Genomic DNA, 25,953 nt, shown 5'->3' on the forward strand with positions numbered 1-25,953 from the left:
CTCTTGAGATGAATGTAAAAGGTCCTGTGTCACAATTTGAAGAAGGGCATGAATGTACTGGTCAGCATTCCACCAAAAAAATGTAATTTATCTGATGGCTGCATAGAATCATAGAAAGTTTAGGCACAGAAAGAGGCCACTTGACCCATCCACCTATTCTAATCCCACCTTCCAGCATTTGGTCCGTAGCCCTGCAGATTACGTCACTAGAGGTGCATATCCAGACTCCTTTTGAATGAGTTGAGGGTCCCTGCCTCAACTACTCTTTCTGGAAGTGAGTTCCAGACCCCCATCACCCTCTGGGTGAAAAAGTTTTTCCTCATCTCCCCTCTAATTTTTCTACCAATCACTTTAAATTTATGCACCCCCGTCACTGACCCTCTGCTAAAGTGAATAGACCCTTCAACTCCACTCTATCCAGGCCCCTCAAAATTTTGTACATTTAAATCAGATCTCCACTCAGTCTTCCCTGTTCCAAGGAGAACAACCCCAGCCTATCTAATCTTTCCTCATAACTGCATTTTTTCAGTCCTGGCAACATCCTCGTAAATCTCCTCTGTGCCCTCTCTAATGCAATTACATCCTTTCTGTAATGAGGTGACCAGAACTGCATACAGTACTCAAGTTGTGACCTAACCAATGAGTTCCAGCTTAACCTCCCTGCTCTTGTATTCTATATCTCAGCTACTAAAGGAAAGGATTCCAAATGCCTTCTTAACCACTTCATCGACCTGTCCTGATACCTTCAGGGATCCATGGACATTCACTCCTAGGTCCCTCACTTCCTCTACACATCGCAGTATTTTCACATTATTCGTGTATTCTTTTGTCTTGTTTGACCTCCACAAATGCGTCACCTCTCACTTCTCCAGGTTGAATTCCATTTTCCACTTCTCAGTCCATCTGACCGGACCATCAATATCTTCCTGCAGCCTATAGCTATCCTCCTCGCTAACTACCACACGGCCAATCTTTCTGTCATCTGCAAACTTCTTGATCACTCCCCCTACATTTGCGTCCAAATCGTTAATATATACCCCAAAAAGCAGGGGACCCAGTACTGAGCCCTGCGGAACGCTACCGGAAACAGCCCTCCAGTCACTAAAACAGCCGTCAACAATTATTCTTTGTTTCTTGCCACTGAGCCAATTCTGTATCCACCTTGCTGCATTTCCCTGGATCCTGTGGGATTTTATTTTTTTAACCAGTCTGCCATGTGGGACCTTGTCAAAAGCCTTGCTAAAATCCATGTAGACCACATCAACTGCACTACCCTCATCTGTCTTCCTTGTTACTACTTCAAAACATTTGATCAAGTTAGTCAGACAAGATCTTCCCTTAACAAATCCATGCTGACTATCCTTGATTAACTATGCCTTTCTAAGTGACAGTTTATCCTGTGTCTCAGAATAGATTCCAATAATTTGTCCACTACTGAGGTTAGACTGACTGGCCTGTAATTATTCAGTCTGTCCTTTGCTCCCTTTTTAAACAGAGGTACAACGTTAGCAGTTTTCCAATCCTCCGGCACCACACTTGTAACCAGTGAGTACTGGAAAATGATGGTCAGACCTTCTGCTATTTCCTCTCTTGCTTCTTTTAACAGCCTAGGGTACATTTCATCTGGCCCTGGTGATTTATCAAATTTCAAGGATGCTAATCCCATTAATACTTACTTTCTCCTTATGTTTATCACATCCAATACTTCACACTCCTCCTCCTTAACTACAATATCTGCATTGTCCCCCTCTTTTGTGAAGACAGACGAAAGTATTCATAAAAGCCAAACCAACATCTTCCGTCCCGACACATAGGTTACCTTTTTGGTCTTTTATGGGCCCTACTGTCTCCTTAGTTATCCTCTTGCTCTTAATGCATTGATAAAACATCTTTGGGTTCACCTTGATTTTGCTTGCCAATATTCTTTCATGCCCTCTCTTTGCTTTACTAATTTCCTCTTTGATTTCACCCTTCCACTTTATATACTCCTCAGCTTTCGGTAGTATTGAGTTCTCAGTTTCGGACATAAGCTTTCCTTTTCTGCCTGATCTTACCCTGTAAGCTCCTTGACATCCAAGGGGCTCTAGATTTGGCCATCTCACCCTTTTACTTTGTGGGAACATGTTTGCTCTGAACCCTTTGAATCCCCCTTTTGAATACTCTGACACTGATTTACCTTCAAATAGCTGTTTCCAGTCCACTTTTGCTAACTCACTTTTCAGTTTAGTGAAATTGGCCTTGCTCCAATTGAGAACTCTAACTCCTGTTCTATCTCTGTCCTTTTCCATAATTATGTTAAAACTGACTAATTATGATCACTACCGCCAAAATGCTGCCCCACTGCCACTCCTTTCACCTGCCCATCTTCATTTCCTAAAACTAAGTCTAAAACTGCGTCCTCTCTTGTTGGGCTTGCTACATACTGGGCAAAAAGGTCCTCCTGAATGCACCTCAAGAATTCTGCTCCCTCAATTACTTTCACACTAAAACTATCCCAGTTAATATTGGGGTAGTTAAAATCCCCTACTATTACTGCCTTATTGTTCTTGCACTTCTCAGAGATTTGCCTACATATCTGCTCTTCTATCTCCCACTGACTGTTTGGGGGTCTATAGTACACTCCCAGCAGTGTGATTGCCCCTTTTTTGTTCCTTAGCTCAATCCATATGGCCTCATTTGATGAACCTTCCAACATAATACGGCGGCGCAGTGGTTAGCACCGCAGCCTCACAGCTCCAGGGACCCGGGTTCAATTCTGGGTACTGCCTGTGTGGAGTTTGCAAGTTCTCCCTGTGTCTGTGTGGGTTTTCGCCGGGTGCTCCGGTTTCCTCCCACCGCCAAAGACTTGCAGGTGATAGGTAAATTGGCCATTGTAAATTGCCCCGAGTGTAGGTAGGTGGTAGGGAATATGGGATTAAATGTAGGGTTAGTATAAATGGGTGGTTCTTGGTCGGCACAGACTCGTTGGGCCGAAGGGCCTGTTTCAGTGCTGTATCTCTAAATAAATCAAAATAAATAAATAATATCCCTCCTCACAGCTGTAATAGTTTCCTTGACCAAAATTGCCACTCCCCCTCCTTTCCTATCCCCCTCCCTTGCGTTTGAAAACTCTAACCAGGAACGTTGAGCTGTCATTCCTATCCCTGAAGCCATGTTTCTGTAATAGCTATGATATCATACTGCCACGTGTCTTATCTGTGCCCTCAGCTCATCTGCCTTATTTGCTATACTCCTTGCCTTGAGCACTGCCAAACTCTCATTTTATTTTCTAATCTTCGGTTCCTCTGTCTTCCAGACTTATCCATTAATTTTCTACCTTCTATTTTCATTTCTGATTTTGTCCCAACTGAGTCGACCCTCGGGTCCCCATCCCCCTGTTTAAACCTTCCCCAACAGCACGAGCAAAACGTGCAGCAAGGAACTCAGTCCTGGCTCTGCTCAGGTGCAACCCGTCTGGCCTGTCAACGTCCCATCTCCCCCAGAGCCAGTCCCAATGTCCCGGGAATCTAATGCCCTCCCTCCTGCACCATCATTCCAGCCTTATTCATCTGTCTTATTCTCCTATTTCTATACTCACTTGCGCGTGACGCTGGAAGTAATCCGGGCATTACTACGTTTGAGGTCCTGCTTGCTAATTTCTTACCCAGCTCCCTAAATTCTGACTGCAGGACCACATCCCTCTTTCTACCTAAATTGTTGGTTCCGATGTGGACCACGACTACTGGCTGTTCAGCCACCCCCTTCAGGATGCTCTGCAGCCGTTCTGCTGTGACATCCTTGATCCTGTCACCAGGGAGGCAACACACCATCCCGGATTCATGTCTAAATTATGTAAATTGACTACTGAGTTTGCCTGCAAAACATCACTATACTTCCAAAAAAAAGTACATCATTGTTTGGGAAGTGCTTTGGGACTTCCTGGACACAGGAAAGCATCATACAAATGCAGGTTTTTCTGAATCACCACATTGTGCAAACTTGGAATTCAGTTTAAGGTGCAAACCTGTGCGTGCATTCATTGCTATCAAACATCAAGAGCTGGTTCTTTATGGTTCTTGATGCTGAAAACATGCCCTGTTTTACTGCAGGTAGATTCTGTAACACCGGGAGCAGAAAACAATGGTGTACATAAAAACTTTTGTGTGCATACGTACTTGTTTCAAAGTTGCATTCTCTTTGTTTCTGATGGTTCCCAGTCATCAAGGAATATTTGGCAATGAACATAGAACATAACAGCGCAGTACAGGCCCTTCGGCCCTCGATCATTGGCTATCAACAGCGAACTCACACTGCCAACCTGTATAGGCTTTTTGGCCAGAATGAACTGGTAACTGGTGCTGCTGCAGATGTGTGTTTGTATTGGAGCTGGCATTGACACCACTTCCAGAGGCAATACAGGGAGCCAGCTCTTCACTTTGGTCTCAGTCCCTCCAGAATTGGTAGTGGTGGTTCCATTAGCATTGTACTGCTTTTATTGATGGCAATGCTGCAAGGCAAAATGCAACATCAGAAACCCGTCAGTCCAATTCAGAAAAAGTCTTAAGCAGTTTCACAAATCAGATTACACCAGAAATGGAATGCCCTGAAGTTTGTAATGAATAGTTTGTGTCTTCATCATGTCCATATGGGTCTATTTTGTGTGACTGCCATCATGATCTTTGGATCACATGAAAATTTAGATATGACTAGATTGAGTTACAATTGAAGTTGTGGGGGGGCGGGGTGGGGGGGCGGGTGGTGGAATGTGAATATTCAAGTTTAATTGCATTTTGTACTTATTGTGCTTTGATGTGTTGAGTTCTTGTGTGCAGGTTGAACTTTTTCCAAGTTAAATGATAAATTTTAAGAGAAAACCAGATTCTCCTAAGTTACCATTTCTACTGGGTGAACAATTGGAGATCATTCTAAAAGTGTATCGAACAAAGTTCCAGCTGCTGAAGGTAGTATAAGTTCTTTGGGGTGAAGAAAGATATTTCTGGTGTTGATTTTGCATTCAGAAGTCTCTTCAGGTGGTGTGATGTGACCTCTGATCAACCAGGCCATGGGAGTCACTACAATCTTGTTGGTTTTTCCAAAGGAAAAAAATACTTTGTTGTATAAACTGATGCTGAGCGAAGGTTGCTGAATAAATAGCCTACCTCCCCACTGACTCTTAAACAAGGCAACATGTGAAGTACTTTTTGCTACTTTTATTGTGTCTTGTCTGTGCAGCTTCTTGCAATGATGCAATGCACAACTTAGTATTTAGATTTCTCTGCATCAGTCTTCTTCCTTACTGTATGCATGCATGAAACACTGTGGACAACAGATTTTCTGTGAATGAGGACATTGTTTTTACCCTGGTGTGTTTTATGTTTGTCTCTTAGTTTGTTTGGAATTCCCAGAATTCTGTGGCCTTTGAAAGCCAACCCTCAAAAGGGGTCAGGAAGTTAAGTAAAGTTCCAGCTTTCTGGAGCATATGCTGGCCTCCTAAAACTTTCTGGGGGTTACAGTTCATTGTAGTTGAGGCAATAAAACTGCCATTTCTACTCTGCACATGTATTGATCAATAAGGTAAATTTCTGTTGTAAGGTGCAGCACACCTGTCTCTATTGTGGCATATGCTATGGCATTTAGAAAGAGCAAACCCCTTTAATGTAACAATTCAGTACTTTGTGAATTACGATTGAAACGAATAAATAAAAGATGCATCTTTGTATGTGTAGCAAATGATCGTGATATACATTCACAGCCTTCATGGAATTGTCTTGTATTTAGAATGTAGAGCATATGGGGCAAAGTGAACAGAGAAGATAATGAAGTGTGTGTATGTGTATACCATAGCCAAGGAACACTGTTTTCTCCAGTATTTCACCATGGAAAAGGCCTTCTTGCTGTTTGTCAAGACTTGGATATTCAGTGTGTGGTTTTAAAATGGGGAAAAAAATTGCACACAGAGTAAGCTCACTACTAATTACACTTATATTTCTCCAGCTTTGGAATTTTGAGCTGTGATTGCTGTACTAAATAATGTTAGACTTTTGAGTTGTTTTCAGATCTTTTTTAATACTGTAACAATGCAACTTCCAAAAGCAAACTGGAGCTCAGTTTACCTTGCCTACAAATCAGGCCAAGTTGTGGCTGAATGAGAAATTGAATTGCAAGAATGCACAACTTTTTTGATGCTCCTTTCCACGTCAAATTTCATCCTGTCTTCTGAAGTCACTGACAGCCCTAACAGTTGCTTGTCTCCGGGGCTATTGAGGTATGTTACTGGACGGCGAGTTTAATTGGGCTGTTTCACCATGCGAGAATCATAGTCAAGCCAGATCTTGTCCTCACTTGATGTGTATGCATGCCCACTTCCCAACAGGATGTTAGCAGAGTGGTAATGTTACTGGGCTACTAATCCAGAGGCCTGGCCTAATGCTGCAAAGACATGAGTTCAAACCCCACCATGGTAGCTGGGGGAATTCAAATTCAATTAATTAATATACCTGGAATAAAATGCTTGTCTCATCATGAAACCACTGGATTGTCATAAAAACTCATCTGGTTCACTGATCGCCTTTAGGGAAGGAAATCTGTCTTCCTTATCTGGTCTGGCCTACATGTGACTCCAGGCCCACACCAGTGTGGTTGACTCTTAACTGCTCTCTGAAATGACCTAGCAAGCTATTCCGTTGTAGGTGGCTCACCATCAGCTGCTCAAGGACAATCAGGGATGGGCATTAAATACTGGCCTTGTCAGTGACACTCACATCCCACAAATGAATTCAAAAAATGGGTCAATAGATGGTGATCAGGTGCATAACAACAACCTGTTATTAATTCTGCCCCCGCCGATAACTGATATTGAGGCCAATGTCAGTGTTGGTACAATCACCATGGTTGAAAATGTGAGGCTTCCTATAAATCAGGACTGGTTTGTGAGCTTCCTGGTTCTTGCATCTTAGTACCCTACCATTCAGGGTGTTAACCTGATGAGTCATTAGGAAAGTGAACATTCTTAAACTGTTAAGACGTTATATATTTTTAAATATATTTTGCCATCATGAGGGTAAACTCTCTAAATGTATAGAAGCTACTCAAAAATACTTGTTTTCGTCAACTTTGAAAAAAGGAAAAGTCAGCAACCAGAAGACTTTCCTAGAATCAGAAATGCAATCACCTTCTAACTTTGCATTTTAGTGCCAGGTTAGCCTGTCCCAGCTGCACTTGCTGTAAGTTAAGGTCAGATTTATACTTCCTTGGAATGGCTGAATCATAACAAATGGGAAAATTTTAATCTAAGTGAATCAATTCAAAGTAAGAGTGGTATGTTAGGAAAGCAAACTATTGTTTCAGAGCTGCAGTAGAGTGTATGTTGACAGATAACTTGTGTGTTCAGTATTTCATATTCCCATTTATAGTGACAACTCTATGTATGAAAAATAAATAAATAAGCAGCAACGTGAAAATTCTTGGAAGCATCATGTCAAGTTGGTAGCCAAGATGATTTCCACAAAATGGTGGCCTGTATGAGCAGTCGTTCAACAGAGAAAGTTGGCACGAATTAGACATCTGCAGACAGCTGTTACTTTAGAGTGATTGTGATTTTGGAAGAAGTCTGTTGCATGCAGTTTCTATTGCCAATTCTGCAACACCCCCCCCCCCCCCCCACCCCAGGTATAAACTGGGTAAATTCTGGAGAAAGGAGCTGGGTTATAGCCACCCAAGAAACATCACAGACTCGAAAAAGCAAGTCTGCCCTTTAAAACACATCACTCTTTGACTTTCATTCTCCCATTTTAGCATCGACTGCATTTTAAACATTGCTAATATTTTAACTCTTACTATGGCTGAAGGCACAGGATACTGCAAAGGCTATGGGCTCTGACAATATTACGGCAATAGTACTGAGGACTTGTGCTCCAGAGCTATCCACGCCCCTAGCCAAGCTGTACAGCTACAACACTGGCATCTACCCACCAATGTGGAAACTTGCCCAGGTATGTTCCGTACATAAAAAGCAGGATAATCCAACCTGGCCAGTTATCGCCCTCAGTCTACTCTCTATCGTTAGCAAAGTGATGGAAGGGGTCGTCGACAATGCTGTCAAGCGGCACTTGCTCAGCAATAACCTGCTCACTGACGCTCAGCTTGGGTTCCGCCAGGGCTGCTCAGCACCCGACCTCATTACAGCCTTTGTGCAAGCATGGACAAAAGAGCTGAACTCGAGAGCTGAGGTGAGTGACTGCCCTTGACATCAAGGCAGCATTTGACTGAGTATGGCATCAAGGAGCCCTAGCAAAACTGGAATCAATGGGAATCGGGGGGAAAACTCTCCGCTGGTTGGAGTCATACCTAGCACAAAGGAAGATGGTTGTACTTGTTGGAGGTCAATCATCTCAGTCCCAGGATGTCACTGCAGGAGTTCCTCAGGGTAATGTCCTAGGCCCAACCATCTTCAGCTACTTCATCAATGACCTTCCCTCCATCATAAGGTCAGAAATGGGGATGTTCACTGATCATTGCACAATGTTCGGCACCATTCGCAAATACTCAGATACTGAAGTAGCCGATGTCCAGACGCAGCAAGACCTGGACAACATCCAGGCTTGGGCTGATAAGTGGCAAATAATATTCGCGCCACACAAGTGCCAGACAATGACCATCTCAAATAAGAGAGAATCTAACCATCTTCCCTTGACATTCAACGGCATTAAAGTTGCTGAATCCCCCACCATCAACATCCTGGGGGCTACCATTGACCAGAAACTGAACTGGAGTAGCCCCATAAATACTGTAGCTACAAGAGCAGGTCAGAGGCTGGGAATTCTGTGACGAGTAACTCATCTCCTGTCTCCCCAATGCCTTTCCACTACCTACAAGGCACAAGTCAGGAGTGTGATGGCATATTCTCCGCTTGCCTGGATGGGTGCAGCTCCAACAACACTCAAGAAGCTTGACACCATCCAGGACAAAGCAGCCCGCTTCATTGGCACTCCCTCCACCACCAATTCACAGTGGCAGCAGTGTGTACTATCTACAAGATGCACTGTTGCAACTCATCAAGACTCCGTAGACAGCAGCTTCCAAACCTGCGACCTCTACCACCTAGAAGGACAAGGGCAGTGGATGCATGGGAACACCACCACCTGCAAGTTCCCCTCCAAGCCACACACCATCCTGACTTGGAACTATGTCGCTGTTCCTTCACTGTCACAGGGCTAGAATCCTGGTAATCCCTTCCTAATTGCACTGTTGGTGTACCTATACCCCAAGGACTTCAGCGGTTCAAGAAGGCAGCTCACCACCACCTTCTCGAGAGCAATTAGGGATGGGCAATAAATGTTGGCCTAGCCAGTGATGCCCACATCCCACGAATGAATAAAAAAAAACCGTACCTGACAAATTACTGTGAAGCATTTATCACTATTTAAATGAATAAGTTCTTCCTAATGGGGAAATGGTCCTATAATATGAATGGGGAAAATATTACCTTTGTAGTGTTGGCATCCATTACTAGACAGGAAAACACTGATCTACAATCAGAAGCACTGCGAATCTTATGTTCAAGGTAAAGGATGTCGATGCTGGGGATTCAAAACACTTTTCCCACCCAATAGAGCACTCCCAGTTTTAGCACATCATGGTCAGAAGCAGAAAACATCTTTTTACAGGTCCTTAGCATTTACAATATGTGTGTGACATCAGTACAAAATGGTTTCAATCTGGTAGTGGAGTGATTTTCCATCGAAAAAGGAGCTTCACTGCAGGGAGAGGTCAGGTCTGGGTTTATGTGAAACTTCTTGGTGAAACTGCTTTGCATCATGGCTAGTGTACTGTAAGTAAGCCAACATTTTTGTCACTGTCCTACTTTAGAATCATGCTGCGTAAGCATGAATTTTTCCACTTCCCACATTAATTATCCTTATGGACTGTGCTGCCACTTCAGTACTAACTGGTGCCAAATTATTGGCCACTTTGTGTTCTGGCCACAAGCCCATTTGCGACTGGATTAAGACTTCCTCAACTCATTACATGCAGAACTGTTTTCAGCCAGTGTAGAGAAAGGAGACTTTCATCCCCTGAGTTGGAACTGGAAGCAATCCAAAGAGACATTTCTGTGTAAAATGACTGAAGTTTTGTTCTAAAGTTGTGTTTCTGACATTTTAATTTCTCTAACAAGTTTGCTTAAAAAGCTAAGTTAAATCTTTGCTTGTCCAGTTTTTTTGATGGCCTCATGGGAAAGGCACCATCTGGCGCACCACTAAGCCATTGAGACCAGAAGGGCACTGATTTGATCATCAGTCTTTGGTGAGTTAACTGATCTCAGGTGATGCAGCAATAGATGTCCTTCAGTCGGCCACAGTGCCCTTGGCCGAAGGAAGGGAGCAATAACAGCATTCCCATTCCTGAGTGGCCACTGCTGTCAAGTTCATGTTTGCAGTAGAATTGGGCTTGGTTGTTGGACCCTGTACAGAGAACAAACTGCAGTGTCTGGGATCACACACTGAAGAATGGCCACTTAGGCAAGGCACTGGAGAAATGATCCACAGAGTCACAAACTGAGTCAACACATTTAGAGGAGATGGGTTAGAACATTGGAACAGTATATTCTTTCTTGTCTTAACCTGTGTTTTCTTTTCCTCTTTCGCTTTAGGTCAAGACGTAGTTTTCAAGTGCCTCGGTGAAGGGATACTTGAGAATGCATTTCAAGGATATAATGCTTGTATTTTTGCCTATGGACAGACAGGTAAGGTATACAGCATCTGATTTAGTAAATTTGAAGAGAGAAGTTGGTTTGAGACTAAATTGCATTAATCTTGATTGCTGAGATTGAATGACCATTTTCAAGATGCTTGTCATCCATTTATAATGGTTGGCTGTCAATCGTATAATTAAAAGGCACAGTTTCCATAGAATCTTAGTGTGCAGGAGGCTATTTGACCCACTTTTTATGTGCTAGTTCTTTGCTAGAGTAATCCAGAACTAATCCCACTACCCCATCTTTCTTCATAACCTTGAATCTTCGTCTACTTCAAATATTTAACCAAATTTCCCTTAGAGGTAATAGACTGTCTCAGTGGCTAAACATTCCATGCTGTAATAATCTGCTGCATAAAGACATTTCTCCTAACATCTCTTACTCTTAGTGGCAGTTTAAAATTGATTATACCTTGTCACCTCGACTGCTCAACCAGAGGAAATTATCTTATCCCATTCATTCTCTCAAAATATTTTTTCAAAAAAAAAGCTCCACTAATTCTCCTTATGGCCTTCTCTGCTGCAGTGGAAATATTTCTGGTATCTCAGAATTCTCCTCAACCATAGTTTCAAATCCCTGACATAATTCTGGTGAATTTATGCTGTATGCTCCCAGTATTTTAATGTACTTGCTATAATGGGGCACCTAAAACTGAATACAGAATTGTGTGCCCTAAGCAATGCTGTGTACAAATTTGTTACTACTTATTTAACTCTTGCACTTTGTGCCCCTATTTTTTGAAACCCATAACATTTGTTAACCTTTGTATTTATTTTGCACTCAAACTTGGAAGGAATTATTTGAACATCTTTGTTGTTTGTGTTCATCCACTCTTCAGCATCTCGCCATTAACTGTATACTCCCATCTTTGTGTTTCCTCCCGCAATGTATTGCCTCACATCTATTTGCATTAAACTGCTTCTGCGACCTTGTTGCTTATTCCAGCTGTCTATGTCTTCCTTATGTCTTTTTGCAGACCTCCTTGATCTTTGTCAGACCCCACCCCCCCCCCCCCCCCCCCGCCCACTCTGTGCTGTTAGGAAATTGGAGATTAATTTCTTTATCCCCATGTCCAAATAGAGAACAAAAGTAGACCCAGAACTGACTCATATAGTCTGGTGTAGCTGAACTGATATAGTGCTGTCCTTTTATGATTCATAACATTACAGAAGTATGTTTGTTTCTAAATATTGAAGCTTTGTGTAGTTATCTTTGCAGACTGAAATAATTTGGATCCCAATTGTTTTAAGAGACTCAGCTTTTACAGGTGCTGCTAATTTTTTATGCTAGATGAGCAGGGGCATTGTATTTGAATGTTGCGTTTCAAGATCAGAAGTTAAGTTTTGGAGATTAACAATGTTTATTAGCTCATCCAAAAAGACCTGTAGTCCCTCGTATTAGAAAATTCAACTGTTGCTCAAATGATTCCAGGTATTTTACCTCCACTGCTTTAATTTGGAACTCCTTTCCATATTATTACAACCAGGTGAAAAAGGGGTCTAGGGGTTCCCCTTTCAACCTTTTCCTGGTTTGACCGTAACAGGGTTTAATTTTAAAACACTGTGTTTTAAGCTTCCCCTCAGTGAATCCTTGTTCACTGCTCTCTAATTGTTTCTTTCTTTGGGCCTCCTTATCTCGAGAGACAATGGATACGCGCCTGGAGGTGGTCAGTGGTTTGTGAAGCAGCGCCTGGAGTGGCTATAAAGGCCAATTCTGGAGTGACAGGCTCTTCCACAGGTGCTGCAGAGAAATTTGTTTGTTGGGGCTGTTGCACAGTTGGCTCTCCCCTTGCGCCTCTGTCTTTTTTCCTGCCAACTACTAAGTCTCTTCGACTCGCCACAATTTAGCCCTGTCTTTATGGCTGCCCGCCAGCTCTGGCGAATGCTGGCAACTGACTCCCACGACTTGTGATCAATGTCACACGATTTCATGTCACGTTTGCAGACGTCTTTATAGCGGAGACATGGACGGCCGGTGGGTCTGATACCAGTGGCGAGCTCGCTGTACAATGTGTCTTTGGGGATCCTGCCATCTTCCATGCGGCTCACATGGCCAAGCCATCTCAAGCGCCGCTGACTCAGTAGTGTGTATAAGCTGGGGGTGTTGGCCGCTTCAAGGACTTCTGTGTTGGAGATATAGTCCTGCCACCTGATGCCAAGTATTCTCCGAAGGCAGCGAAGATGGAATGAATTGAGACGTCGCTCTTGGCTGGCATACGTTGTCCAGGCCTCGCTGCCGTAGAGCAAGGTACTGAGGACACAGGCCTGATACACTCGGACTTTTGTGTACAATCTCCAATTGTAATGGCAAAGAAATCAACCAAGCAGGTTTTCTTCGACTTAAACAAGAAAGGTGTAAGTTTATTAACCTTAAAACTCTAATTTGGTTAAAACTACAAAAAAACGCAACACGACCACTCTACCACGCGCACACGATACACACACATGCAGGTAGAGACAGAAAAGGAGAAAGAATCAAGGGGAAATGTTTGAAGCAATAGCTGGAGTTCACTTACTGTCTTTTGAGTTCCATGTAAAGTCCTTGGTTGCAGTTAAATCTGCAACTCGTTGGGGCCCAGTACACTTTCAAACTTGCTTCGATGGTTTTCTGTCGTCAGTTGCAGTCTGCTTTTTGTGAGAGAGAGAGAGATGCTGTCTTCCCTCAAGATCAGTTGCAGTCTGACCTCAAACTGTTCTGTGAACACAATTCAAACCACACCTGAGCCAGCAGGCCAGTCATATGACTGGCTCCCCACCTGGATTGCTTGTGGATTCTTTCAGTCTCAGTAGGCATCCTCAGTAGGCGGTCTGGAACGCTAGCTTTCCATACACTCAACGTCTTTCGGTCAAACTCCATCTGGTTAATTGAACCAGGGAGCAGTTCCATTGTCTTCTCCAGGCAACTGTTTCCCAGAATGCAAATGAGCAGTATGTTTTCAGCCAATGCTGTGGTTTCTTTAAACAAGTCATCTTTTCAGTCCAAAAACAGTTTAAAATTAATGTTCCATATGAGGAAATTAATATGCTTCATTCTTGGCAGGTGTGGTTTGCAGCACAATATATATATCATTCTCTGTATGAAGAACTTCCTGACATCAGTCCTAAATGTCCCTTTTCCTCATTCAAACCTTGAGCTACTTACATGATTTTGTTTTAAGTAATGTTTTGATTCTTCATTTTGCATAACATTTATTAATTTGTATATACTCTGTAAGGTCAGGTTACAGTCATATATTAAGGTTGAAAAGCCGAAGTTTTTCCAGTCTCCTCTTGTGATTTCTGTCCTCTGCTGCTTGGGCTCCTCCCTGAACTGCCTCCATGACCCAGATGTCTCTGTATCTTTGTGACCAGATCTATGCATAGTACTTGAGCTGAGGTCAGACCAAAGCATTGTTGAGTTTGAGCAGGACATTCAATGACTTGTATTCTACTGTAATGATATAATTTAGTATTCTGTTTGCTTTGTTGATTGCTGCAGTGCAGTGGTTGGGCATGTGTGTCAAATTTGCTAAAATCCCTAGATCTCGTTCAATTACCCCATAGCTGTTGGCACCATTCGTGGAGTATGTGGGTTACCCATTTTTTCTTGTGTGCAGTTTCTTAGACTTGTCCTTCTTAAATTTCACATTTTGCTTACCGTACTTATTTTGTACGATTAATTTTGTGTCTCTTTGCTCGTAACTGACTGCCTTTCCTAGTTTGGTAGCTTCTGCAAATGTGTCCAGTTTGCCCCGAGTCCAGGAAGTCCTGGTTCATTTGGATATTGTGAAAGGGAAGTGGTAGGTAGATAAAGAAGATTGGGAATAACTTAATTGAGGTTCTAGCCAATACAATTTTCCCCTAGTTGGGCATTATAAATTCCCTCTTAAATAATGTTTTTAGACCCATGCTCGGGAAGCAGTGTGCACACTCCTGTCTGAACTAGTTAATGTGAAATTGGTTATATAAACAGATGCTTCAAGAATGGGTTTCAGCTTTCCCCATTCTTTTATTATGTTAAGTGCTTTGGGATATCCTGTGATCTTGAAAGGTGCCAAATAAATGTAAGTTATTTATTTATTTACATTCAGGTTCTGGAAAGTCTTTCTCAATGATGGGCAGTGTTGATGTACCAGGCCTTATACCTCGCCTTTGTGGTGCATTGTTTGGCAGAGTCTCCAAAGAGGAAAATGAATCTCACACATTTAAAGTAGAAGTGTCATATATGGAAATCTATAATGAAAAGGTCCGGGATCTCCTTGATCCAAAAGGGTGAGTACTAACTGAAATGTCTTTTTGTTTTAACCATTATCTTTGAGGAATTATGTATCCCATGGACTGGCTATTTTAGCATTTTACCTTACAATAAGGCTGAACAGTCAGTTATGTTTGCAGTAATGTTATTGAAATATTAACTGTGATAAAGCACATTAAGCTGAAAAGTGGTGACAGAAACATTGCTTTGCTGTGCTCTCCCTCTTCCATGCTTTTGGTTTACTTTCTAATTTTCCATCACTTTTTGCTTGCTTTCTTCTCGCTAATTTTTACTCTTAAGTTCTTTTTTCCCATTCCTTCCTGTTGTGAAAGCGGTTAGCTTCTTATGTTTTTGAATGATGTCAATGAGGAGCAGCCTTTAGATGAGAAATATGAGACGACCCAGGGAGATCCTTCGGGGACACTGAAGGTAACAGTCTGGGAGTGGGAAGAGAAGCCATTGCAGGTGATTCTCCGGCTATGTTTTTTGTTAATTCTTTTGGGGGATGCTGGCGTTGCTGGGTAATTAGATACATAAGAATGGAATCAGGCGAGTGAAACCCCACCCAGCTGGAGAAGCACTGGAGAATGTTGTGATCAATCATGTCAAAGGCTGCTGACCGATCGAGTAGGGTGAGGAGCAATAGTTTGCCTTTGTCACAGTCACATACATACTGGCGCCAGGCAGTTAATTATCCTAGCATAATGAAATCTAGCCAGGTTTCCCCCATACGGCCAAGGCGGGATTCCCCTTGCCTTTTTGGCCCAGCTTTGGGACCCCAGCCAGCTGCAGAAAATTCAGCCCTCGGTCTCTGAGCAGCTGATGGAAGTAAACAAAGCACGTACCTCAAATGCTCGTGTTTTGTGATGAAGGTCATGAGGAACAGACTGCAGTATATCAAAGGCTGGATGGTAGTAATGTGAGTGATCATGGGAAAGCTATCGCATCCCAAGTCCATTTGCCCAGAATGGGTGCTTGGGCGACATATATTCTAGAGGATCTAATGAATGGAGGGATGTAACACGAGTGGGACGTGCAGGAAAAACTGCTGGCATATTTATAAAATAGTTGAATGTTCAGGATGATGGCCAAGAAGTAAGGTCCATGGACTGGCAAACTTTGATGAAAGAATGGAGAGTAGGAAAGTGCAGTGCAAGTTCTGCTAGTGGGTCTGGAAGTGACTCACATCAGAAAACAATCACGTATTGGTAAAAGAGCCTCTGAGTGCGAGAGGAAGATCTCACAGTAGTAGTCCCAACAGACATAGAAGTACAAGTCGAGTCCATAGCTGGAATAGATTGCACGATGAAATGAAGGCTACAGGACAGTCACAGAACAGAACTAGAAACAGAACATACAAACATATGAATTAGGAGCAGGATTAGGCCACTCAACCCCTTGAGCCTGCTCCGCCATGCAATAAGATTATGGCTGATCTGATTGTAACCTCGACTCCACATTCTCGCCTACCTCCGATAACCTTTCACCCCCTTGCTTATCAAGAATCTATCTACCACTGCCTTAAAAATATTCAAAGACTCTGCATCCACCACCTTTTGAAGAGAGTTCCAAAGACTCACGACCCTCTGAGAGAAAAAAATTTCTCCTCATCTCTGAGTTAAATGAGCGACCCCTTATTTTTAAACAGTGACCCCTAGTTCTAAATTCTCCCACAAGAGGAAATTTCCTTTCCACATCCACTCTGTGAAGGCCCTTCAGGATCTTATATGTTTCAATCAAGTCGCCTCTTACTCTTCTAAACTCCAGGGGATACAAGCCGAGCCTGTCCAGCCTTTCCTCATAAGACAAACCCGCCCATTCTAGGTATTCGTCTAGTAAGCCTTCTCTGAACTGCTGAACTGCTTCCGACGCATTTACATCCTTCCTTAAATAAGGAGACCAATACTGTACACAATACTCCAGATGTAGTCTCATCAATGTCCTGTATAACTGAAGCATAACCTTCCTACTATTGTGGAGAGAGAAGCAAAGTTAACCAATGAAAAGTCACTGACCTGAAACGTTTACTTTGCTTCTTTCTCCACAAATGCTACCAGACCTGCTTAGTACTTCCAGCACTTTTTGGTTTTATTTTAGATTTCCAGCATCTGCAGTATTTTGCTTTTATTTATCTCCCTACTTTTGTGTTCAATTCCCCTCGCAATAAATGCTAACGTGCTATTCGCTTTCCCAATTAAATCTGTACTCGCATACCATCTTTTTGTGATTCATACACTGGCATACCTAGATCCCTCTGTATCTCAGAGCTCTGCAATCTCTCACCATTTAGGTAATATGCTTTTTTTATTCTTCCTGCCTGTTACGACCAGATGAGAAAGGTGTCTAGGGGTCCCTTTCAGCTGGTCTTAACATAACAGCGTTTAATTTTAAACGCACCGTGTTTTTAGCTCCACTTTGGTGAATCCTTGTTCAACGCTTTCCAATTATAAGGCAAAGAAACCAGCACAAACAGGCTTTCTTAGGTTTAAAGAAGAAAAGTTGAAATTTATTTAAACTTGTTGAACTTAAACTCTAATTTGGTTGACATCTACGGATACATGACACGCCCACACTAGCATGCATACGTGATACACACATGCAAATGGAGACAGAGAAGAGCTCACTGTAGAGTTCTTGATTGTAGGTAGATCTTGCTTTTTGTTGGGGCCCAGTATTTTTCTTAAACCATGTTCGCTGATTCAGAGGCTTGTGAGAAAGAGATGGGAGCAGGCAGGAGAGAGATCTTCTCAGTTCAGGAGCAAACAGGCACTCTCAGTTCAAACTATTCGTACAATTCAGAAAAACCTGTTGATCGAGGTCCATTGTGGGTTGAATGTGTCAGGGAATGGTCCTTTGTCCTTCCAATCACCATCTGTTAATATGCAAATGTCTTTTCCAGCCACGGCTCATCTGTTTAACAGGTCCTTTCTTCACTCCAGTAATAGTTTAAAATCAATGTGCCTCATTCTTGGCGGGTGGGGGCCTCGCATTACACTGCCAAAATGGACAATTTCACATTTTACCACATTATACTCCATTTCCCTATCTTTGTCCACTCACTTAACCTATCTATGTCCCTTTGTAGCCTCCTTATGCCCTCTTCACAACTTATTTTCCTACCTGTTTTTGTGACATCAGCAAATTTAGCAAACATACTTTCAGTCCCTTCATCCAAGTCATTTATATAAATTGTAAAAAGTTGAGGCCCCAGCACTGATCCCTGTGGCACACTACTCGTTACATCTTGCCAACCAGAAAATGACCCATTTATGCCTACTCTCTGTTTCCTGTTAGCTAGCCAATCTTCTATCCATGCCAATATATTATCCCCTACACAGTGAGCTTTTTATTATCTGCAATAACCTCTGATGTGGCACCTTATCAAATGCCTTCTGGAAATCCAAATAAGTACATCCCCCTTATCCACAGCACATGTTACTTCTTCAAAGAACTTCAATAAATTGGTTGAACATGATTTCCCTTTCACAAAACTATGTTGACTCTGTCTGATTACCGTGAATTTTTCTAAGTGCCCTGTTATAACCTCTTAAATAATAGCTTCCAGAGGAATTGTAATGCTTTGTATATAATTTGGGACTTTTTTGGATTTGATTTTCATTATTCATATTAACTAATTTTTGAAAAGAACTAAGTGATTGGTTGATACCTCTCCATTTTCTCTCAACTAGGGCATTTGTACAAATCTTGAGCTGAGAAATTAAAAATTTCAATTGGGATAATTATAACCGTAACTGAATTAATAAGAGAAAGCAGGTCAAGAGGTATTAATTAAATTAATAGTTCAAACTAGGTACCAACTGGATTGCGAAAGAGGGAAGAGAGTTTTTTAAATCATGGATGAGCAGCTATGGCCTGTTGCTTGCAATTCCTGCGCCATGTGGGACCTCCAGGGCACTTCACCTATCTTGCGCGACTACATGTGTCGGAAGTGTCCACAGCTGCATTAGCTCGAGCACAGAATTTCCGAGCTTGAAGGGCAGCTGGAGTCACTACGGAGCATCAGGGAACAGGAGAGCTTCCTGGATCGTACTTTGCAGAGCTGGTCACGCCATAGGCATTAAGAGTTCAGGATACCAGGTGGGTGGCCATTTGGAAGACCAGGGAGAGGCAGGAGGTACAGGAGTCTTAGGGGCGTGTGCCACTCTCAAACAGGTACTCAACATTAGAATTAGAACATTACAGCGCAGTACAGGCCCTTCGGCCCTCGATGTTGCGCCGACCTGTGAAACCATTAGAGACTGCTGGGAGTGATGATGCTTTGAAGCAGTGCAGTCCAGACCATGGCACCAATGGGCAAGGAGGAAGCAGCAAAGTTCAGAAATGCAGTTGTTATAGGGACAGATGGGCATTTCTGTAAGTGTCATTGGTGTGTTGCCTCCCTGGTGCCATGATCAAGGACATCACGGAAAGGGTGCAGGATATTCTACAGGGAGAAGGGAGTGAGCCAGAAGTTGTGGTACACTTGTTATCAATGACATATCAAGAGCGGGTATTGAGGTCCTATGGTAAGATTTTCAGGAGCTAGGGAGGAAGTTAAAGAGTAGGACCTCGAAGATAATAATATTTGGATTATTCCCAATGCCATGCGCTAGCAAGAGTTGAAATGGGAAAATAGGGAGGAACAATGCCTGGCTTGAAGTATGGTGCTGGAGGGAGAGCTTCAGATTCTTGGGGCATTGTGAACAGTTCTGGGGCAGAAAGCACCTATTCAAAAGGGATAGGTTGCATCTAAACAGGACTGGGACTAATGTCCTTGCAGGGAGATTCACTAGTGTGGTTCGGAAGGGTTTAAACTAAATTGGCAGGGGGGTGGGCACCAGCATATAGAAGTAGAAAAGGCTAATAAGGTGCATAATGTGAGTGTGTTGGACTGTACAGGAGAAGGGAATAGTTCCATATTAGATAGCAGCAGACTGAAGAACTACGAGGAATACAAAGACTGGATTACAATGCAGGTATGGAAACGTGCAAAGTGTGGTGAATAAAGTTGTTGAGCTAGAAGCAATATAGAAATATGATATTGTGGCAATAATGGAAACATGGCTTAAAATGGTGAGGACTGGGCACTTAATATGCAAGGCTATAAAGTGTTCAGAAAAGATAGAGATGGAAAAAAGGGAGGTGGGGTAGCAGCACTCATTAGGGGCGACATTGTAGAATGGAAAGAGGGGATGCTGTTGAGGGGGCAAGGATAGAATCCATTTGAGTTGAGAAGCAAAAAGAGTATGATCACGCTATGAGGTGTACTCTATAGGCCTTCAAATAGTGAAAGAGAGATAGAGGACCAAATCTACAGGCAAATCACAGATGTGCAAGAACGATCGAGAGGTGATATTGGGGGACTTAAATTACCCAAACATCGATTTGGGATAATGTTAGACTAAAGGGAAAGGAAGGGGAGGAATTTCTGGAATCTGTTCTGTTCTTGGCCCAACTAGAAAGGAGGCATTGCTGGATTTGTGCTGGGAAATGTGGTGAGCCAAATGGACCAAGTGTCTGCGGGAGCGCACTTGGGTAAGAGTGATCGTTGTATCATACGTTTTAGACTAGCAATGCAGAAAAGCAAGGAACAATATAAGGTAGAACATCTAGATTAGAAGAGGGTGAATTTCAATGCGATGAGACGAGGTCTAGCCAGGATAAAATGGAACCAAAGAGGCTAGCTACAATCCAACGGGGGAGAAAGGTAGGGGAACCAAAGCCAGGGCTCCTTGGATGATGAGGGATAGAGATTATGATGAAACAAAAAAATTGGGTGAATGATGCATCTCGGGTGAATTCTTCAAGTGACAACCAGGCCAAATACAATAATTTGAGAGGGGAGGTGAAGAGGAAAATGAGACTAGCAATGAGAGAATAGAATGGCAGTCAACGTTAAAGGGAACTCATCTTCTACTGGCATGTAAATCATAAATGGGTGGTAAGAGAGGAATAAGGCCTATTAGGGGCAAAGAGGGTGATATATGCTTAGAGGCACAGGGCAAGGCTAGAATACTTACAGTACTTTGTATCAGCTTTTACAAAGGAAAAGGATATCATTAGAAGTGGAGGGGGTAGAGGTAACATTCAGTAAAAATGAGATGGAGGAGGTATTGGAAAGGCTGGCTAGACTTAGGGTAGTTAAGTCACCTGGTCCACATGGCATGCATCCCAGGTTGTTAAAGGAAGTGGAGTGGAGATAGCAGAAGGGCTTGCCATAATCTTCCAATCTTCCCTGGATATGGGGGCGGTGTCAGAGGTTTGGAGAGTGGCAAATGTGAAACCCTTATTCAAGTAAGGACAGTCCTAGTAATTACAGGCTAGTTAGCTTAGCATCAGTAGTGGGTAAGATTTTAGAAACAATAATCAGGGAAAAGAAATCAGTGGTACTTGGAGAGGTTTGAGTTAATTAAGGATAGCGAGCATGGATTTGTAAAAAAACAGATCATGTTTGACTAATCTAATTGAATTTTTTGATGAAGTAACAGAGAAGCTTGATTAAGGTAATGTGGCGGATGTTGTCTATATGAATTTTAAGAAAGCATTCGATAAAGTACCACATAAAAGCCTGGTTAACAAAATTGAGGCTCATGGAATAGGAGGATCAATGTTCAATTGGATAAAAAAAAAATTGGCTTCAGGACAGAAAATAACGAGTCATGGCAAATGGTTGTTTTTCAGTCTGGAGGATGGTAGACAGTGGTGGTCCCCAAGGGTCAGTGCTAGGACCATTACATTTTTTTGCTTTATATATGACTTGGATCTTGGAATACAGAGTAGAATTTTGGAATTTGCCAATGGTACCAAACTTTGAGGAGTGGCAAACAGTGAGGATGATACCAACTGCCTGCAACAGTACATAGATAGGCTAGCAGAATGGACAGATAAGAGGCAGATGGAATTTAATATAGATAAATGAGAGCTGATGCATTTTGGCAGAAGGGATAGGGTGAGCCAATGTAGACTTAATGGAGCAGTTCTAAAGAGTGTGCAGAAACAGAGGCACCTGGGGGTGCATGTGCATCAATCTTTTAAGGTGGCAGGACATATTGAGAGAGTGGTTGGCAAAGCATATGGGATCTTGGGCTTTAAAAATAAATGCATAGAGTACAAAAGCAGGAAAGTTATGCTGAACCTTAATAAAGCTCTGGTTCGGCCCTAGCTATAGTATTGCATCCAGTTCTGGTCACTCCACTTTAGGAAGGATGTGAAGGTCCTTGAGAGGGTGCAGAGGAGATTTACCAGACTTGTTCCAGGGATGGGGGATTTTAATTTCAATGTTAGGTTGGAAAAGCTGGGGCTGTTCTCTTTGGAGCAAAGGAGTTTGAGGGGAGTAAAAACAGAAAGTGGTGGAAATGCACAGCAATATACGCAGCATCTGTGGAGAGGGAAGCAGAGTTAATGTTTCAGGTCTGTAACCTTTCATCAGAACTCCACTAATGCTGCCAGACCTGCTGTGTATTTCCACCACTTTCTTCTTTTATTTCAGATTTCCAGTATCTGCAGTATTTTGCTTTTATTTTAGAGGTTGAGGGGAGATATGATAAGCTGTACAAGATTATGACAGACAAGGAAAAACTGTTGCCATTAACTGATGGTACAAGGACTTGGGGACACAGATTGAAGGTTTTGGGCAAGAGTTGCAGTGGGAATGTGAAGAACTTTTTTTTTAAGTAGAGGGTAGTAATGACATGGAACTCGCTGCCCGCGAGGGTGGTGGAAGCAGAGACAATCAATGATTTCTAAAGGAAATTGGTTGGGCACTAGAAGATAATAAACATGCAGGGCTATGGGGATCGAGTGGGGGAGTGGGACTGACTGGATTGCTCTGCGGAGAGCCAGCATGGACTTGATGGGCCAAATGTCTTTCTTCTGTGCCATGAATGATTCTGAGAAGGAAATCTGTCGATGATGTATCAGTTGTGTTTAATTAGATGCAGTTGGGGGGGGCACTAATTTGGGTTCCACTTAAGCACACTTATTAAAATTATGGTGGGGTTGAGTTAGGATGTGTATGCTTTTAATGTTTCACTCTGCAAATAAATTTAAGACTGAGTAAAGATTGGGGTCAGTGCTATCCTTCAACTGGCTTTGTGGAATGGAGCACTGTTATACTGAGATGAGGAGAAATTACTACACTCAAAGGGTTGTGAATCTTTGGAATTCACTACCCCAGAGAGTTGTGGGTGCTTCATCGTTGAATAGATTTAAGGCTGGGATAGATAGATTTTTCATCTCACGGGGAATCAAGGGAATATGGGGAGCAGGCAGGAGAATGGAATTGAAGCCCAAGATCAGCCATGATCGTATTGAATGGCAGCGCAGGCTCGATGGGCCATATGGTCTACTTCTGCTCCCATTTCTTGTGTTCTTAACCATCTCTGCTCTAAGGATAACAATTCCAGCTTCTCTAGTTTGTTGAAATTGGATTAACATTTTAACATAAACCATGTTATCTGTATTTACCATAAGCTGCAAAGTTGGTATTTAAGAGATTGTACCTCTGGTTGAGTGACCAGCGTTGCGGAGACAGAACACCTTGCATCGTAAAAACCCATTTGCTTTACTAATGTCCTTTAGGGAAGGAAATCTGCCGTTCTTACCTGGTCTGGCATACATGTGACTCTAGACCCACAGCAATGTGGTTGACTCTTAACTGCCCTCTGAAATGGCCTCGCAAACTCAGTTGTCAAGGGCAATGAGAGATGGACAACAAATGCTGGCTTTCCAGCGATGCTGCATTCCATGAAACAAGATTTTTTTAAAAACTAATTATAACCTAATGTAAATAATCCATTTTGTTTTAAAAATCCAACCAGTGAAAGCATTCATTTTTAAAAAAAATCAATGTCATTGTCCATCTTCATATCTGACTCAGCTCAGCTGAATTTTCTTGATCAGTATGTTTCCGGCCCAATAAGGAAGGCGCCATTGCTGGATTTGGTTCTGGGCATGAGGTGGTCAAGAGAACCAAGTGTCAGTCAGGGAACTTTTAGGGAACAGTGATCATAATATCTTAAACTTTAGGTTAGCCATGAAAATGGACAAGGAGCAATCTAAAGTAAAAATGCTAAATTGGAGGAGGGCCAATTTAAGCAAGCTGAGAAACAGACCTGTCAGAGGTAAATCCGAATCAAAATTGGCAGGCAAAACTGTAAAGGAATAATGGGCTACCTTTAAAGAGGAGATGGTCCAGGCAAAGTACATTCCCATGAGGAGGAAAGTAAGGGCAACCCAAGTCAGAACTCCTTGGATGTTGAGAGAGATAGAGAGTAAAATGAAGCTGAGAAAGGGGGCATATGACACATGGCACGTTGATAATACAATTGAGAACCAGGCTGAATATGGAAAGTCCAGAGGGGAAGTGAAAAAGGAAATCAGAGAGGCAAAGAAAGAGGATGAGAAGAGACTGGCAGCGAACATAAAAGGGAATTCAAAAGTCTTCCATAAACATAGAAATAATAAAAGGGTAGTAAGAGGAGAGGTGGGGCTGATTAGGGACCAAAAAGGAGATCTACGCATGGAGGTAGAGGGCATGACTGATGAATTAAATGAGCACTTTGCATCTGTATTTACCAAGGTAGAAGATGCTGCCCAAGTCATAGTGAAAGAGGAGGTGGTTGAAATAATTGATGGGTTAAAAATTGATAGAGAAGGTATTAGATAGGCTGGCTGTACTTAAAGGTGATAAGTCACCAGGACTGGATGGGATGCATCGGAGGATGCTGAGGGAAATAATGGTGGAAATTACGGAGGCACTGGCCACAGTCTTCTAACCCTTGTTAGATACAGGTGTGGTGCCAGAGGACTGGAAAATTGCAAATGTTCAAAAAAAAAATGGGGGGCGGGGGCGGTGTTGGTAACATTAAACCCAGCAGCTACAGTCCAATCAGTTGAGCCCCAGTAGTGGGAAAGCTTTGAGAGGATAATCTGGTACAAAATTAACAGTCACTTGGACATATGCGGATTAATTAAGGAAAGCCAGCTTGAATTTGTTAAGGGCAAACTATGTTTAGCTAACTTGATTGAGTTTTTTGATGAGGTAACAGAAATGGTAGTTTAGTGTAATATGGTTGATGCGGTGTATGTGGACTTCCAAAAGGTGTTTGATAATGTGCCATATAATAGACTTGCCAGCAAAGTTGAAGCCCATGGAATAAAAGGGAAAGTGACAGCATAGATACAGAGTTGGCTGAGTAACAGGAAGCAGATAGTAATGGTGAACGTTTGTTTTTCAGACTAGAAGGAGGTATGCAGTAGGATTTCCCAAGATTCGGTACTAGGACCTAGTGCTTTTCTCGATTATATATTAGTGATCTAGACTTAGGTGTGCAGGACACAATTTCAAAATTTGCAGATGTCACAAAACTTGGAAGTATTGTGGACTGCGAGGAGGATAGTGATGGACTTCAAGAGGACTTTGACAGGCTGGTGAAATCGTTTGTCACATAGCAGATTAAATTTAATGCAGAGAAGTGTGGTAGGTCGAACAAGGAGAGGCAATATCAACTAAAGGGTACAATTCTAAAGAGGTGCAGGAACAGAGAGACCTGGGTTATATGTGTTCAAATTGTTGACGGTGGCAAGGCAGGTTGAGAAAGTGATTAAAAAAGCAGGCAGCATCCTGGGCTTTATAATTATAGGTATAACGTACAAAAGCAAGGGAGTTATGATGAACCTTTATGAAACCTTAGTTTGGCATCAACTGGAACGTTGTGTGCAATTCTGGGCACCACACTTTAGGAAGGATGTGAAGGTTTTTGATAGGGTGCAGAAAACATTTACGAGAATGATTACTGGGATGAGGGACTTCTGTTTTGTGAAGAGATTGAAGAATCATGGTTGCTGTCTTAAAGAAGAGAAGGTTGAGAAGAAATTTGATGGTGTTCAAAAGCATGAAGGGTCTAGTCAGAGCAGATGGAGAGCAACTGTCCGCATTGGCGGAAGGGTCGAGAAACAGGGGACACCAAATTAAGATGATTAGCAAA

At 42.5% G+C, this 25,953-nt stretch overlaps 1 protein-coding gene across 6 annotated transcripts in view; it reads left to right on the top strand.

Moving 5' to 3' along the window:
• Nucleotides 1-25,953, top strand: part of kif13a (kinesin family member 13A) — a 366,399-nt gene that overhangs the window by 181,630 nt on the left and 158,816 nt on the right. For all 6 annotated transcript variants that reach the window (XM_068057158.1, XM_068057185.1, XM_068057194.1 and 3 more), the window contains exons 5-6: nucleotides 10,628-10,720; nucleotides 14,802-14,982. In XM_068057158.1, the coding sequence (XP_067913259.1) occupies nucleotides 10,628-10,720; nucleotides 14,802-14,982 (274 nt within the window). The remainder of the gene's footprint in view (nucleotides 1-10,627; nucleotides 10,721-14,801; nucleotides 14,983-25,953) is intronic.

The sequence above is a fragment of the Heterodontus francisci genome, chromosome 2 (genome assembly GCF_036365525.1).
Source record: "Heterodontus francisci isolate sHetFra1 chromosome 2, sHetFra1.hap1, whole genome shotgun sequence".
NCBI lineage: Eukaryota > Metazoa > Chordata > Chondrichthyes > Heterodontiformes > Heterodontidae > Heterodontus > Heterodontus francisci.